The 13,972-nt window shown below is 44.8% G+C and overlaps 1 protein-coding gene across 1 annotated transcript in view; it reads right to left on the reverse strand.

Moving 5' to 3' along the window:
- GPR176 (G protein-coupled receptor 176) overlaps nt 1-8,943 on the reverse strand; it is a 41,318-nt gene extending 32,375 nt beyond the window's left edge. Inside the window, exon 1 of the mRNA XM_086463397.1 lies at nt 8,715-8,943. Within this exon, the coding sequence (XP_086319523.1) occupies nt 8,715-8,943 (229 nt within the window). The remainder of the gene's footprint in view (nt 1-8,714) is intronic.
- Between the last annotated feature and the right edge of the window lie 5,029 nt (nt 8,944-13,972).

Consider the following 13,972-nt stretch of genomic DNA (forward strand, 5'->3'; position numbering starts at 1 on the left):
CTATGGAAGCTGGCTGACTACAAGGCACCAGTTCTTGTCCCTGCTTCCAGCTGCTAAATCTAATTTAAAGATACTAAAAATAAAAAAGGCTTACATGTAACAGTACTGTTTGGAAAGCAAGAAGCTGTACTTCCTACAGGAACGGCATTTAATCAGCAGTGAAATGAAGAGAGGTACAATACAATAATTGTTTCACTAGTATTTCTGCCATTTGCAAACTTTCTAGCAGTACCTAGCCTGCTCTCAAAACATCTCGAGAACTCCTTCAGTGTCAGATATTGAGACAGCAAGTATAGAAAACATAACACAGAGAAGTCCCAGGTCTTCCAGTTCAGCTGTTGCCCCAGTGACCACCTATACTGAATTCCCAAGAATGCAGAGTCATTCACAAATTCTGTGATGGGCCAGGAGGGTGCGGGACAAGGATCAAAAAAAGTACAGAAGAAAAACAAAACGTTATCTTGATCATTTGAGAATTTTTCCTTAAATATATACAGGATGCATATAAAACCCACTTTTGTTTTCCTCTGCAAAATGCTTTACATTGCTATCCCCACTAATACATGTACAACCTACAGGATACAGCAGCACCTAAACACTTACCAACATCTTTTTTAGGGATGAGTGGGGAAAAAAGTATACAATTTCCTAGATCTTGAAAAGTGTTCCCAGTAAGTGGCAAACTTACTTTTTTCCAACACCAGACAAATAAGAAATTAATAATTAAGATGAACAGAAAAGAATAAAAACCTCTTTTAAATGCTCATGGCGCCTGCTCGATAGCAAACCAATAAATGAGATCTGTAGCAGAACATCATTTAAAATTCTTCCTAAGTGCTCGGATTCATTCATGGCTGAAATACTAACTTACCGCCCATAATATTCAATACAAAATCTTGATGTATCTAAACTTTCACTGAAGTTTGAAACAGTCAGTGATGTATACACCAGCTGGCATTTGAGCAAACATAACTCACAATGAAAAGCAAAACATGACATCCAGTCACTTAGTTCAACAGCTCCGGTTCATAGCTGTCATTACAGTGTTCACACGAGGACTACAGACAGTATAACGACTGGTATCAAAGAGTTTCACCCTAAACAGGAATCAGTTCAACATCCTCAATACACACGATGTTCAAAGCGGTTGGCTAACCCCAAGCATGTGTCTGAGGAACCCTTTAGCACGCACAATCCTCAGAGCATCAAGCACGTGCATTTCAGGTATAAATCATTGCACCTCACACACTTCCAGACTGGGTAACTCGTTATTTTCCCAAAGCCCCTGTTTCAAAACGCAGCGGTGCTGCCTGCCTCTCCCCTCCGCCCAAAGCAGCCCAGGCCCCTCTGCTGAAGGAAGAGAGGTCTCCATGGCAACAGGGACCACAGGGGCTCTCACAGCCCCTCTTCTTCACCCATACCCCGAACTCCGCTTTTCTTCCCCAAGAGAATTGCTTAGTAGTTGACCTGAAAACACATAAAAATCAAAAGCACAATACCTATTCCAGCCAGACTTTAACAAGAATGCAGCCTGAACCAGGCTTACTGCTGCAGGGTCCGTTACTCCTGCGGCTTGGAAGCACCCATACAAAAATGAAGGGGAAAATTATTACTGCAATGTTACGATACTGTTATTACTATGCAATCATTATTACATTCACCTGACGCTTCTTATTAGACTTGATTTTCAGTCACTTTTTGCTTTGCCAAACTTGAACTATTCCAGGTAATCGGCAAAGTTGATCTATGCAAAGTGCTTGTTTAGAAGTTTTCATTTAAAACAATCCCAAATTTTCTAAGAGAGATACCAGCAGAAAGAATACATCATCCTTCCCATCCCCGGGCCTTCCCCCCCACCCCTCCCCCACCCCTCCCCGGTTCTACCCTTTTTCCGTGCAGGGCTACAAATTTTTGCTGGAGCTACTGCAGATGTGTCACTCGTTTTTTAAAAATCCTCTCAGCCTAGCCTTTAACCATGTACCTGCAGTATTTTTTACTGCAAGACCCCCTGCTTCATTCTTTATAGAAGACATCTGTAGCAAACTTCACTGGTAGCTATTCCAAAAAACTAATATTTATTCCTTATGCTAGTATACATTTGCCTTTATAAACATACTACCTAGATTGACAGTTACTTTAGGATTGTATCCCACAAGGGATCTATCCCTTTACAAATCAGGTGCTGTGACAATTCCATTTTACATCTCTGTGCATAGATGTCAAGACAAGGAGATGAAAATCAGTTTCAAGGTCAGGGAGAGGCTGTAGCCAAACAGCTCACGGGAAATCCTCAGGAACAGTGGAGAGCCTGGAGGCCTTCCCTCTCCTTGGCCTGCAGGACACCGGAAAGGCAGCAGGGGTTCACTTTCCACTTGGAAATCTGGTATGTTTCAAAGCACACTGTTTTCTTTCAAAGGATGCCTCCCTTTGATATCGTCACAGCACGGTTAGAAACCGGGAGGTAACCAATCTAACCCACGGCTTCCAAAAAAGTGCTATGATCACTAGAATAGAGTTCAAACTGTATCAGAGCATCCTCAGACTTTCCAGTGAAATTTCTTTCTGTACAAAGACAGATTTGGGAATACAAAAGAGCAAGTAACAAAGAGCTTCATTCTCCAAACCCCAATTAAGGCACTGATCTACAAGGTCTGGGAAAGCTTCCTGGATTTGGGATTATTTGGGATATTTTCTGTGCATTTTTACTAACTGTAAAAACTGCATATTCAGTCTGGGGAGTAGACAGTGGCACTACGGACATCACTTTCTCATTATAATTCTCATCAATGGCCTAGTGCGGGGGTTTTTTCCTCAATGTCTGAAAACAATCGTTTTTTTAAAGAAGAAATTAATGCAGTTTTATCTACATGGCTAGCATAAAAATTGTGAACAGACTCAAATAACCTCAGGAGCACATGCAGACCCTCAGACCTGGGAAATATGAAAATAGAAACTACACACCATGATAATGGCATATAATCTCACCTAAACCTAACATGACACAAACATTCAGCTACACCCATGCTATACACAGTAAAAGGACAACTCATATAAGCTCCCCCATTTAACTGCAGTATGCAGTTTATGGTATGCAAACGTGTATGTAAATAAATGAACTGTGGAAAAATCCATGTTAAGAGTGACAGAGCCCATACCCTGATCTCCCTCAAAACTGTTATTCCTGGTCTTCTTTTCCCTTCTCCTGAGTATAATAGAAGGTGATATTGCCCATGGCATTTCACCCATCAATTTTATCTCCCTTTCAAGCTAAGCTCACTGTGCATGCTGGCTACAAGTGCTCTTTCAAGATCCTCTTCATTTCCAAGGTCCCCTCCCACTGCTTGCACTCCACTGAAAGCAGCTGTGGCCACCTCCAGCAACTTCTCCCCACCAAAGCTCAGAAGTAACAGTCCCTTCTGTCAAAGGTTTGGTTGCTCTGCTGAAGTAGTAATTTGTCTCTACAGATTGATTACATGTAATGGCAAGAGAAAAAAATCCTTTGTAGAGCAATACTGCTCTATTCCTATATTCACTGTAAATCTGATCTCAAGAATTTTCAATGATAAAAAGGAAGCTATTAAGAATGTACTCACTTTGAAAAGGAGCCCTATGTCATCCCAAGCTTAAAATAAAAAGCATCTTTGAATTGCCATTCATCAGTTAAGTTGTCACATATTTAAAAGTCACTGTCCACAGGTATCCTTTTTCAAAGCAGTGATAGCCCAAAGAGTAAAAGCAGTAACTCCATATTCTTCTGAATCAAATAGCTAATATTTTTTCACAGTTACCATGTTCAAATACTCTATTTTCATAAACTGTTTATTCATTTTTGAGTAGCAGCCAAGAATATACTAGAGCTTTTTGCTGTTTTCATGCTGGAGGAGGGGATGGAGGGAAGAAATTTTCTGAATTAAAAAATACTACAAATTTCAGGTTACAAATTTAAATTCTTAAATCCAATGAAAAACAACCTATAAACTTTGCTCTATCCCTCTGACGTCAGACTGAAGGATCAGAAACCTATTTCTTCTGACTGCAAGTGTGCAGTAACACCAACAGCATTGGTGATGGCCCTTCGCAGCCTGGCTGCTCTGCTGTGCATTACTGAAACATATGGCAGTGCTAGCTGCAGTCCTACCATGCTGTAGTTAATCTTCACAGCATGCTCTGTGTATTAGAAGCCCAAACAGCCTGAGATACACCGCCAACAATGGAAGAGTGAGATCACTGCACGAGCTCTATCTCACCGCACAGTCTTCACGATGACAGAACAAACAAGAGAAAATCTAGAATGTGCCCAGTTTACACAGGTCTCAGAAGGGGAGAATGGAAAACAAAACCCCAAAAAGTTTCCTAGGGTAATATAACAGAATTGCTGCACAGCACGCTTCTCAAATAGCATACATTTCCTTACCTCAGAGCCCTCTTATCTGTCAAGCCAAGGCAGACAGATCTGCACAGCCAGCTGTAGCTTCCAGCCTGTTTGTCACTATGGGAGAAGCCAGCAGAGTCTCACTTTCCCGGCCCATTGATCTCAGCCAGTCAAGTCACAGTTGCCTCTCCACTGCAGCAGCAGGCAACAAAAACTGCTCTTCCCTTGAACAGCTCCTGAACTTCCTGCTTTCTGTCCTTGCCCTGTCAGAACATGCCCTATCCACACATGGCGAAGGTACAGTCAGCTTAGCATGAGAGAGTCACAGGCACAACCATCAGTGTTGCTCTGGGACATGCCAACCACTATGATCACAACAAATCATACAAAAGCTGAAGCCTAAAAAGCTGAAGCCTAACTATTCTCCAGCAAGGAGAACCAACTTCCCATGGACATGGGAACACTAGAAATTTTCCTTCTGTACCATTCCAATGGTACTAGTCAGTCATCTTCCAAACAAATCCCTACACAATCGGCAAAACTCATCAAATCTCTTTTTTTTTTTTTTAATATACATAAAGAAAAAAAAAATCCCAAGCAGAACTTTAGTCCTGCTCAAAGAAGAGTAACTTGAGAAACCGCATGAAAAACTGTGCTTTTGTTATGAACTCGTGGCCCTCTTCTACTACAACAATAGGTGGCAGAACAACATTGTGAAGTGGACAGACTCAGAAGGAGGACTCAAGCAAGAACCCAGAGACAGGCAAACAGAGTAACATGACAAAAAAATCATAAGAATGGAGAATATGGTCTCCATCTTAAAACCTTCAGTAAATTCACAAGGCAGTAGTTCTAAACCTAAATTTTATTTTACTCTTCCTTTTATCAGCTTCACATGAACACCACCATCCCTTCGGTAGCAGCTATTTGAATTTGCCAGCTAAGGACTCTAGCCAGTATTACTCTGACTGCAGGCCATCATTCACTTCCACAAGTAATCCTGACTTCGTCATCTTAGCCACATCCATTTGGTGGCAGGTGGAGGGAACTGGTCTGAAACAGGTAGGACAAAACAAAACAGTTCTTACAAGGCAGAAAAAAATTATCTAACCTGGGTCAGGCAGAATAGATCTGTGCAAGATTAGTGGAAGTGAAGCAATCAATCCCAATGCAAATCTCTACCATTCTTGTTCTTTTCTGATGACTTCTACATCTTTCAAAACAAGTTAGGACACGCAAAGCTCGAACCTCATGACACCTTTTACCACACAGGATTAAGTCAAGCAAAGGGAATCAGTACTGACAGCACGTGTTGCTTCTTATGCCACACTGCTCCCATCTGCATCACGTCAGTGAATGCAGTGGCCAGTAAAATCAGCCAGGTCTTCCCATTCATGCCTTTCACTTTCCCTCATATTTAAAGTAATGGAAGTTGCTGCATTACATACAGAAATTCCACACATTAGCTTTCCTTTTCCTAAGCCAATCAGGGGCAACTGAGGGGTCCAAAAAACAGTCATTCATATGAGAAAGTTGACAGAAGCAGCACAATTATTTTGGCTTCTACTCTCCTATAGTAACTTTTCTTAGAAGGAACAGATTCAATCATACTGTACCTGCACAGCTATGACCTAAGCAGACTACTGAGTGCAGCTCACCTGACCCCACACCAGAAACATATCTCTACACATGCACTTGTCATTCCAAAGTTCCTGAGGCACCCACTCACTTGATTGCAGGGAGTACCAAGTACACGTGTGGATGAGAAAAGTAAAGCAGTAATGAGAGGCATGGGTCTTTTCCCAATTCTTCTCCTGGTGCTCAGTACGCTTGTATTCTTTTCTGTAAGATGTTCCACATTCCCTGATTCAAGCAGAGTTCAAACAGTGGAACGAGAAACACCAGTGGCAAGCGTTTCCACTGTTTTATTCTAGCCCTGCCCCGAGTTGATAGCTTATAGGCTACAAAATGCCATTACTACAAGAACTGCTGTTACCAGCCATGGAGCTGCACAGAAGACAGTGTTAACAAGGCCTTCTAGTCTCACACGTACTTGGTACCTCACCTTGTGCATTTGGTAAGTTCATCAACATGTGCAAAGAATTTAAAGCTCCCCAGATAAATTCCCCAGTTCATGCACTCAGCTAAGCATCACAGACAGAAATGGCTTGCAAGTCTTGAATATACTGGAAATCTTTCCTGCACAGAGGCAAGCCGAGCTGCTGATCAGGATAACCAAACTGACCAAATTCCTCCCTCCAATGCCTCCTGTCCTGTGCAGAAACCTCATGGGAGGCTACAGCCAAAGGAGTGCATAACGAGTAGTGCCAGTTGGGTTCGAAGTACAGAGACACAGATTTACCCCATCTTATTCCTCAGTCCTTGAATATTAAAATCATAGGAAGTCTGATAAGCAAGAACTTCCACACAAGCAGTGGAAGAGCAACAAACATTAGGAAGGTTGCACAAACAGACTCAAAGTCACATGAACAGCTATTTAAACTCTGTCATTTAAGCACATTATAGCTTTATTAACTCAGTAACTCATGACGAAGTTATCTGAAGAACTCTCATCTCTAACTGCCCTTAAACACTGGAAAAGAAGGCAGTTTCAAAAAAATTAATTAAAATTGGTTCCCATTACTGTAAATTCACGAAGCTCGCTGATAACATTTGTCATTGGACTACTCATTTAAAAAAAAAAAAAAACAAACAACGTGATTTCCTCTCCTGTTTTGCTCTTTGATAGGCCTGGAGGAGTTACTCATCTGGAAGTTTCATCAGCTTCCCAGTCATCCAATCTGCAGATAAACCCCTTAGAACAGGTCCAAATCTTTTCATAGGGCCCCCCTCTCGAAAGCAAATTGCAGGAGTGCCAAACCATGACTTACAGTCTTGCAAAACTTATAAATATGGTATTTTTTGGTTGGTTGGTTGGTCGGTCAGTTTTTAAAAACTTCTAGCTGCAGAAGACAGGATTACATGAGTGTCTATTTTCTTCAAATAAAACTGGTGGCTCCATGCTCATGAAAGTAAGTCTGAACATATGATATAAATGTACACTCGAGGCTCAAAATGCTGAAGAACTAAAATTCTGACTTTTGCCATCCAATCTTGTTAATTTTAGGACATTATTTGCTGGCTATCATTTTGTGCCATTCAGTATCAAATATATGGAAAAGGATAGTCCTTTCCCCACGCTACCTATACACTAAACAAAAAAAAGCAAGAACCATGAGGATTAGCTCCACTGGATAGAGGAGTAAATGAGGCCAAAAGACTCAGTGATTTACAGTAATAACCACTAAGTGTATCACTGACAGAACCCAGAGTTCAACACTGTTCCAAGACTATGCTTACCAGCTTCCTAGAAATTATTTAAGTGATATTAATTATTAACAAGAAGAAATCAGTATTAGGATTTATTACCATAACCACAGAAATGGATTTTAGCATTACTCAAGATCATGAAAAACAAAATCAAATCCTTGATAATAAGAGCCATTGACCATCAAACCAAATCCTACTGAACTCTCCTAAGAGAGCTGGAGACTTTCTTAGTCAAGCCTTGTGTGAAAAGCCTCATCATCGCCAGTAACCAGCTCTGAATGATTCAGGTAGCATTAGCGCTTTACTGAAATCCATACTGGTCTTCCAAACAGTGCTAACTTGACTCACCATAAGGCTTATTTTGCCTTTTTTTTTTCTTTTGGGGTAAGAAATGCACATGTATTCCTAACAAAACAACATATATAAGCATCTAGAAAGCAAACGTACACACATTTGTAAAGTTGTATATCAATGTACTAGCAGTTCACCACCACATATCTAAAGTGTACGATTACTACTTCAAGGATGACAAGCAGGCAATGTTGCACAGGGTCACACATATTCACAGCACAAAGTACTTCCAAACGATTTGTTTAAAATCTGCAGGACACAAATACAGAATTACTGCAGGGTAAAACAGAAATTTGGTAAAAGTTGTTTGAAACACTCCATACCCTTTTCTACAGTAAAGAGAATAGATCCTATTACAGTTTAAAATAAGGGTGTTAATCAACCCATTTGGTTTTTGCCCATTTAAATTGATAAAAAAGTTTACTAATACATACATACATATAATGTACCAGTTCTCATCTGCGACAAGTAGCATTTTATAGTAATAACTTTTACAATCAAAAACCCACCAGGAACTAGAAATCATACACCTGAGGACCTAAAATGCAAAAAGAAGAGTCCCTAAGGCAGCAAGTGAAGCTAGTTACCATTCGGTCAGCAGTCCCTGAGCATACGGATAAACAAACCCCACCAACAAGAAACTCCAGCAACACTCACTCACCCAGCAAAGAGCCTACGAAGATGACAATTTGCACCGTGGTAGTGAAATGCCTGTAGGTCTGCTCTTCGCCGTGCTCCTCGCTCTCCACAGCGCCGGCCTCACTGCCGTTCCCGCCCTGCCACGCCATCTGCCCAGCCGAGGCGTTCCTCATCCCCAGAGCTCTGGCGACAGCCTGGTACGGGCCATGCTCACTTTCGTTCCTCGAGACCCAGCTTTTGTCATACCCCATGGCGAAGCTCCTGCCTTCCTCGCTGCTAATAGCCACAGGTTATCGAGCCCTTGCCTTTAATGACTGAATGGAGCCCACAGGCAGAAAGGTGCTTCGGAGAATAAAGCCTCGTCTCTGACACTCTGAGGCATCTTCACATTTCTGCATCCTGGAAAGCAGGGTTGGCTTTTCGCATTTCTAGCTTGTAAATCGTGATAGCCAGTAAGGAAAAGCAGAAAATAAAGCAGGCTCCTCCTCACGATTAGCCATCCCATATTTCTTGCTTCGCAATACCATGGCGTTTCCTCAGCACGTTTTACTGCAATAAACGTGAACAAGGCCCACACTGTGCCTCGCCTCGCCTCCCCAACACCACCCGAAGGCTGCCTCACCCGCAGGCACACGGGCTCGCTCCACGTTAACACCAGTTCGGAAAAGCTGGCGGAGCACAAGTGCTGTCCCCTGGCTCAGCTCTCAGCCTCGGCCTTAGCTTTCCTCACAACCCCGAGCCAGGGAAGACACCTCTTTCCCCGTGGCACGTCTCCTAGCGCTCTCTTCTCTCCTTCTGCCCACTCCTCCTGAGGCGAGACATGGCTCCGTCCCACGTCCCTCCTTGCTCTGCGTGACACTGGACGCCAAGAAGACCCTTACACAGCGTCCAGTGACTGCTCAGTAGCTTCCACTGCACTCCAGCTACTTCTCGGGGAAAATTAATTTGGTTTTGAATCCCAAGGCAGGGGGCACTCGAGCTTCCAATGAACCAGAAAGCCTCCGTATGATCCTGCGGGACCCGCTCTGAGCGCGCCCCGCGCCCGGCGCGGCTGGCGGTGACACCCCTGCTTGTAAGGGCGCCGACATCCCGGTCCGGGCGCCGAGCTCCACCGCGCTGCGCTGCCGCCGCCCGCAGCCCCGCCACTCCACACTGCGGACAGCCCCCAGGCCCCGCCGCCCCACCCTCGGGAGGCGGTAGCTCGGCTGGGCGGGAGGAGGGCGGGAGCTCGGCGGCCCGCCCTTCCTCCCTCCCTCCACCCCTCCACCCCTCCACCGCGCTCCCGCGGGGCGCCGCCATCACGTGGCCGCGGCACTCTGGGGCGGCTGCGGGGCCGCCATTTTGCTGGGAAGGGCTGGGGCGGGGGTTGGCGAGGCAGGCGGGAGGGGAGGCGCCGGTGGCGGCCGCGGCGCAGCCAGCGCCGGGCAAGGCAGGCGGGCACTGTCTGGAAGGCTGGGTTTCTAAACCGGTATTTGAAAACAGGTCCGTAATTCTGAGGACGGAAGCTAACTGCTAGATACACATATGATTTGTTAAAATAGATTTTAATATATAATTTGCCAGGAAAGCTCTTCTATTGGCATAGTAAGTTTGGGGTTTAATTGTGCAAAAAGTGTGCATTTATATAGCAGGTGCACATTTGCCTGTAATTTGAAGGAGTATGGCTAGTTAAAAGTCAAGCCAAAAAACGTTTTCCAGCCATTGGCCAGCAAATCTGGAAGCGACCCCAGAAGAATAGCTGCCCGTGAGCATAACTCCTGCACAGCAAGGCTTTCCCAGGCACCCCAGCCCGGCACAACATACATATTTCTGGGATGTTTGCCCTGTCTCTGTGAGCTCGGGTGATGCAGGCAAGAGCTGAGCACTCTGCCGTGGGTTCAGAGACGTTGCTGACCACAGGGAACTGGGGACTGCCACCACCCCATCCCGCCCCAGGCCCTGGAGGCTGTTGGCCAAGCCTCCACTTGCACCACTGTGTGTTTGGGCCCTGCCCTTTTGCAGCCTCCCCTGCTCCCCTGGGAGCATGGGTCTCCCAGCTCATTGCTCCAGGCTCTTTCTAGGAATTCATGTCTGCCCCCCACTCCCAGCCTGGTCCCAGGCTCGCTCACCCTCCTGCCCTTTCCTCTCACCCCTAATCCCAACCCATTCACCTTGTCCAGGCAGTCTCAGTTTTTTCCCACCTTCCCCAGGCAATAGCCAGCAGCTTCCACTGTTCTTTCCCCTCAGCTTTGTTTCCCAGGACTCAAGAATTGGATTTTTCCTCTTTTTGGTCCCCCAACATTCCTGTGGCCATTTTGGCCAATCTCTATGACCAGACTCTGACCGCCTCTCATCCCCTTCACCTCCCAGCTGCCTACAAGGTGCTTTTCTTCACACCATGGGCCCCCTTTCTTCAGCTTCTCCCTCCGGGACCCTTCCCCTCTCTCCTGCACTTCAGGTAGGGAGACTCACCTCCCCTCACCATGCAAGGGGGGAAGTGAAAGCACACTCTCACATCATTATTTAATGGCGAGAATTAAATTTTAATGTTGTCGGATATGAGAGTTTTAAATTTTAGCTTACATTTTGGAAGGGAAGCTTTTGTCCAGATACCGTCTGGCACATGTTCAGGGCGGATGGACTCTTCAGTGATGTTCTTTGTACTCAGATAAATCTGCGGAGTGTGTGAATACCCACACACACACACACCCCCCCCCACCATAATTTACTTTATGCAGGTTTTCACAAGGCTAGCTAGCAAAGGCACAGCACTGAAAAAGGTTGTCTCTTCCCCCTCACCCATCAAATTTTCACACTTCTGCTGGGAGCAGATTTTTTTAAAAGCAATTCTCAGAATGTTTTTATTATGACCTTATTTCTCTCCAGCTTTCTTCTTGGAAACAATGAATCATTGTAGAAGAAATTAAGAGAAAAAAAAAAAAATAGCCTGAGGTAGACATCTGGTGTAGAACATTTCATCCCAACTGGTTAAAATTTTGCCAAGTCCCGAAGAACTGGGACTGTCGGGCAGCTTTAACAATGCATGATGTGACCTGCCTCCCCCCCCCCACCCCACCCCCATTGTCACGCAATGTAACACAGGAGAAGTTTCCCCTGTGTTGCAGTGTGTGCCCCGCACAAAGTGCTCGGGAAGTGTAAACTTGTAATTTCTGTTAAAGAAAACCTTCCTGAAGTTTCTTAATTACTTCAAGTATCTTCAAACTGGCCCTTCTTGTTGTGTCTTTGTGTGTGAGGAAAGATGAGTCTGTGGCCCTAGAAACTTTTATTTCTAGTCTTTAACACAGAGAGACTATTTATACAAATCGATAGATGAGCGTACCTGACAGCACCAGGGGGTCAAATACAGTGGTTACTTCTAAGAAGGTGCAAGAAACTCCAGTGGACAATTACAGAGCCCCAGGTCACATTTGACTGAGCAAGAGGAGATCTCTGTTGTTGTCAGATAAATAGTATACAGCTTTGGTCATGCATTTTCCCCACCAAAAAAAAAAAAAAAAAAAGAAAAAAAAAGATGAGCCAGAACATCGCTACCACATTCCAGGCATTCCCAGACATGGTAAGGAACAGAGACAGCATCAGAACAGGGATACAGTTTAAGATTTGGTTTTGGTTAGATACTAATGACATTCTGAAACTACTGGTTATTAAATAAGTTATAATCCCAGCTGGGACCATAAGAATTTAGTTTAAGTGAAACGGCAAGATAAACAAAAGTATGCATGTAACAAGCTTTCCGTTTCAGAAGGACAAATTAAGGGCTATAGAAACTATCAATTAGATTAAGTCCCTATTTAAGTGTTCTATTAGTAACAAAAAATCTGCACTTAGAAGGTCAGAGAGTAAAGTGAAGATCACCAAAACTCCATTGATACAGACCTTGTAAGTAAAATAAAGAGAAGCATCAGAAGGTTTTTTATGCGATTACAAAAGTAAAGAAAAATTGAGTCCGCTATACTGCAACAGTAGAGATTTAAAGTAATGCAAGTATGTCTCTGAAACTTGTTTGTTTTCAATTAAGATGGCAGAATTTGATCTTTAGGGGAAAGATAATATAACTAATGGGGATCCTGGTATGAACATGACTAGGTTTAAGGCAGAAGGAAAACTCAGAGATTGCTCGTTCCGTTTCAGCAGCCCACACTTGTTTCCTACATTTCCTAACAAATGAGATCACCTCAGTATAGCATACAGGTGCACGGTAGCCAGCTACAGACTACTGTAGCACTTTTCTTTGCCTGGGAATTACACACCTAACGGACAAGCTTGTATGTATGAATTTACTTGGGTTTTTTTCATTAAGATCACAAAACATTAACAGCCACATCATCTTGTGGCAATCCCTCCATTTAGTAGTTACCACACAAAGTGACTGAAGAAAAGCACATTTTCTTCTCTGCTTACCACCACTCCCCTGACAACCCCCAGCTGCTTCTCGCTGGCAAGTCCCACCGAGGAGACCCAGGGGCCGAGAGTCAGGCCTCACTTCGTACTTCGTGTCTGCAGCTTAGCCAGCCAGACTAAGGCTCCTTGCGCTCCACCTCCTGGTAGTCATTAAAGAAGTCTTCGGTGGAAATATTTTTTGTTTGCCACGTGAACTTGTATCCTGCCCCAGCTCTCCATTAAATCCATTCTGAATTTCGTGGTTCTTTTTCCCCTTTGAAAATCTTTCTCAAGGTCTATTAAAAACATCCGCACAGCAACTACTCGTATTTGGTGCCTATCTCTGTATTTGCAGATATACCTGGAGGCCTATCTTGGGGAAGTTCAGACTGACCATGAGGAAAAGATTCTTCACTGAGAGGGTGCTCCGTCACTGGAACAGGCTCCCCAAGAAAGTGGTCAAGGCACCAAGCCTGCCAGAGTTCAAGGAGCATCTGGACGACGCTCTTAGTCATATAGTTTAGTTTTTGTAGCTCTGCGAGGAGCAGGGGTTAGACTCAATGATCCTTATGGTCCCAACTCGAGACACTCTGTGACTCCACGAGGCACAGCTGCTCTGGGCCCACACGGCTGCGATGACAGGGCGCTTGGGACGAGGCAGGCGGGACCACGAGTGGCCACAGGGGCTGCGCAGGGCACACGGTGGCAGCGGTGGGCAACGCGCCACGGTCCCTCACCGGGTGGCAGAGGCCCAGAAAGGCCGCCGAGAGCCGTCGGGTCGCCATCCCTGCGGGGCCCGGGGCTAAGGCGGCCCCCCTGCACGCAGCTCCCGCGAGCGCTGCGGGACCGGCCTCCGGCCTTTTCAGCAGCCGCCGTTACCGGCCGCAGCAGCAGGCCCCA

The sequence above is a fragment of the Leptosomus discolor genome, chromosome 3 (assembly GCF_034619465.1).
Source record: "Leptosomus discolor isolate bLepDis1 chromosome 3, bLepDis1.hap2, whole genome shotgun sequence".
NCBI classification, from domain to species: domain Eukaryota; kingdom Metazoa; phylum Chordata; class Aves; order Leptosomiformes; family Leptosomidae; genus Leptosomus; species Leptosomus discolor.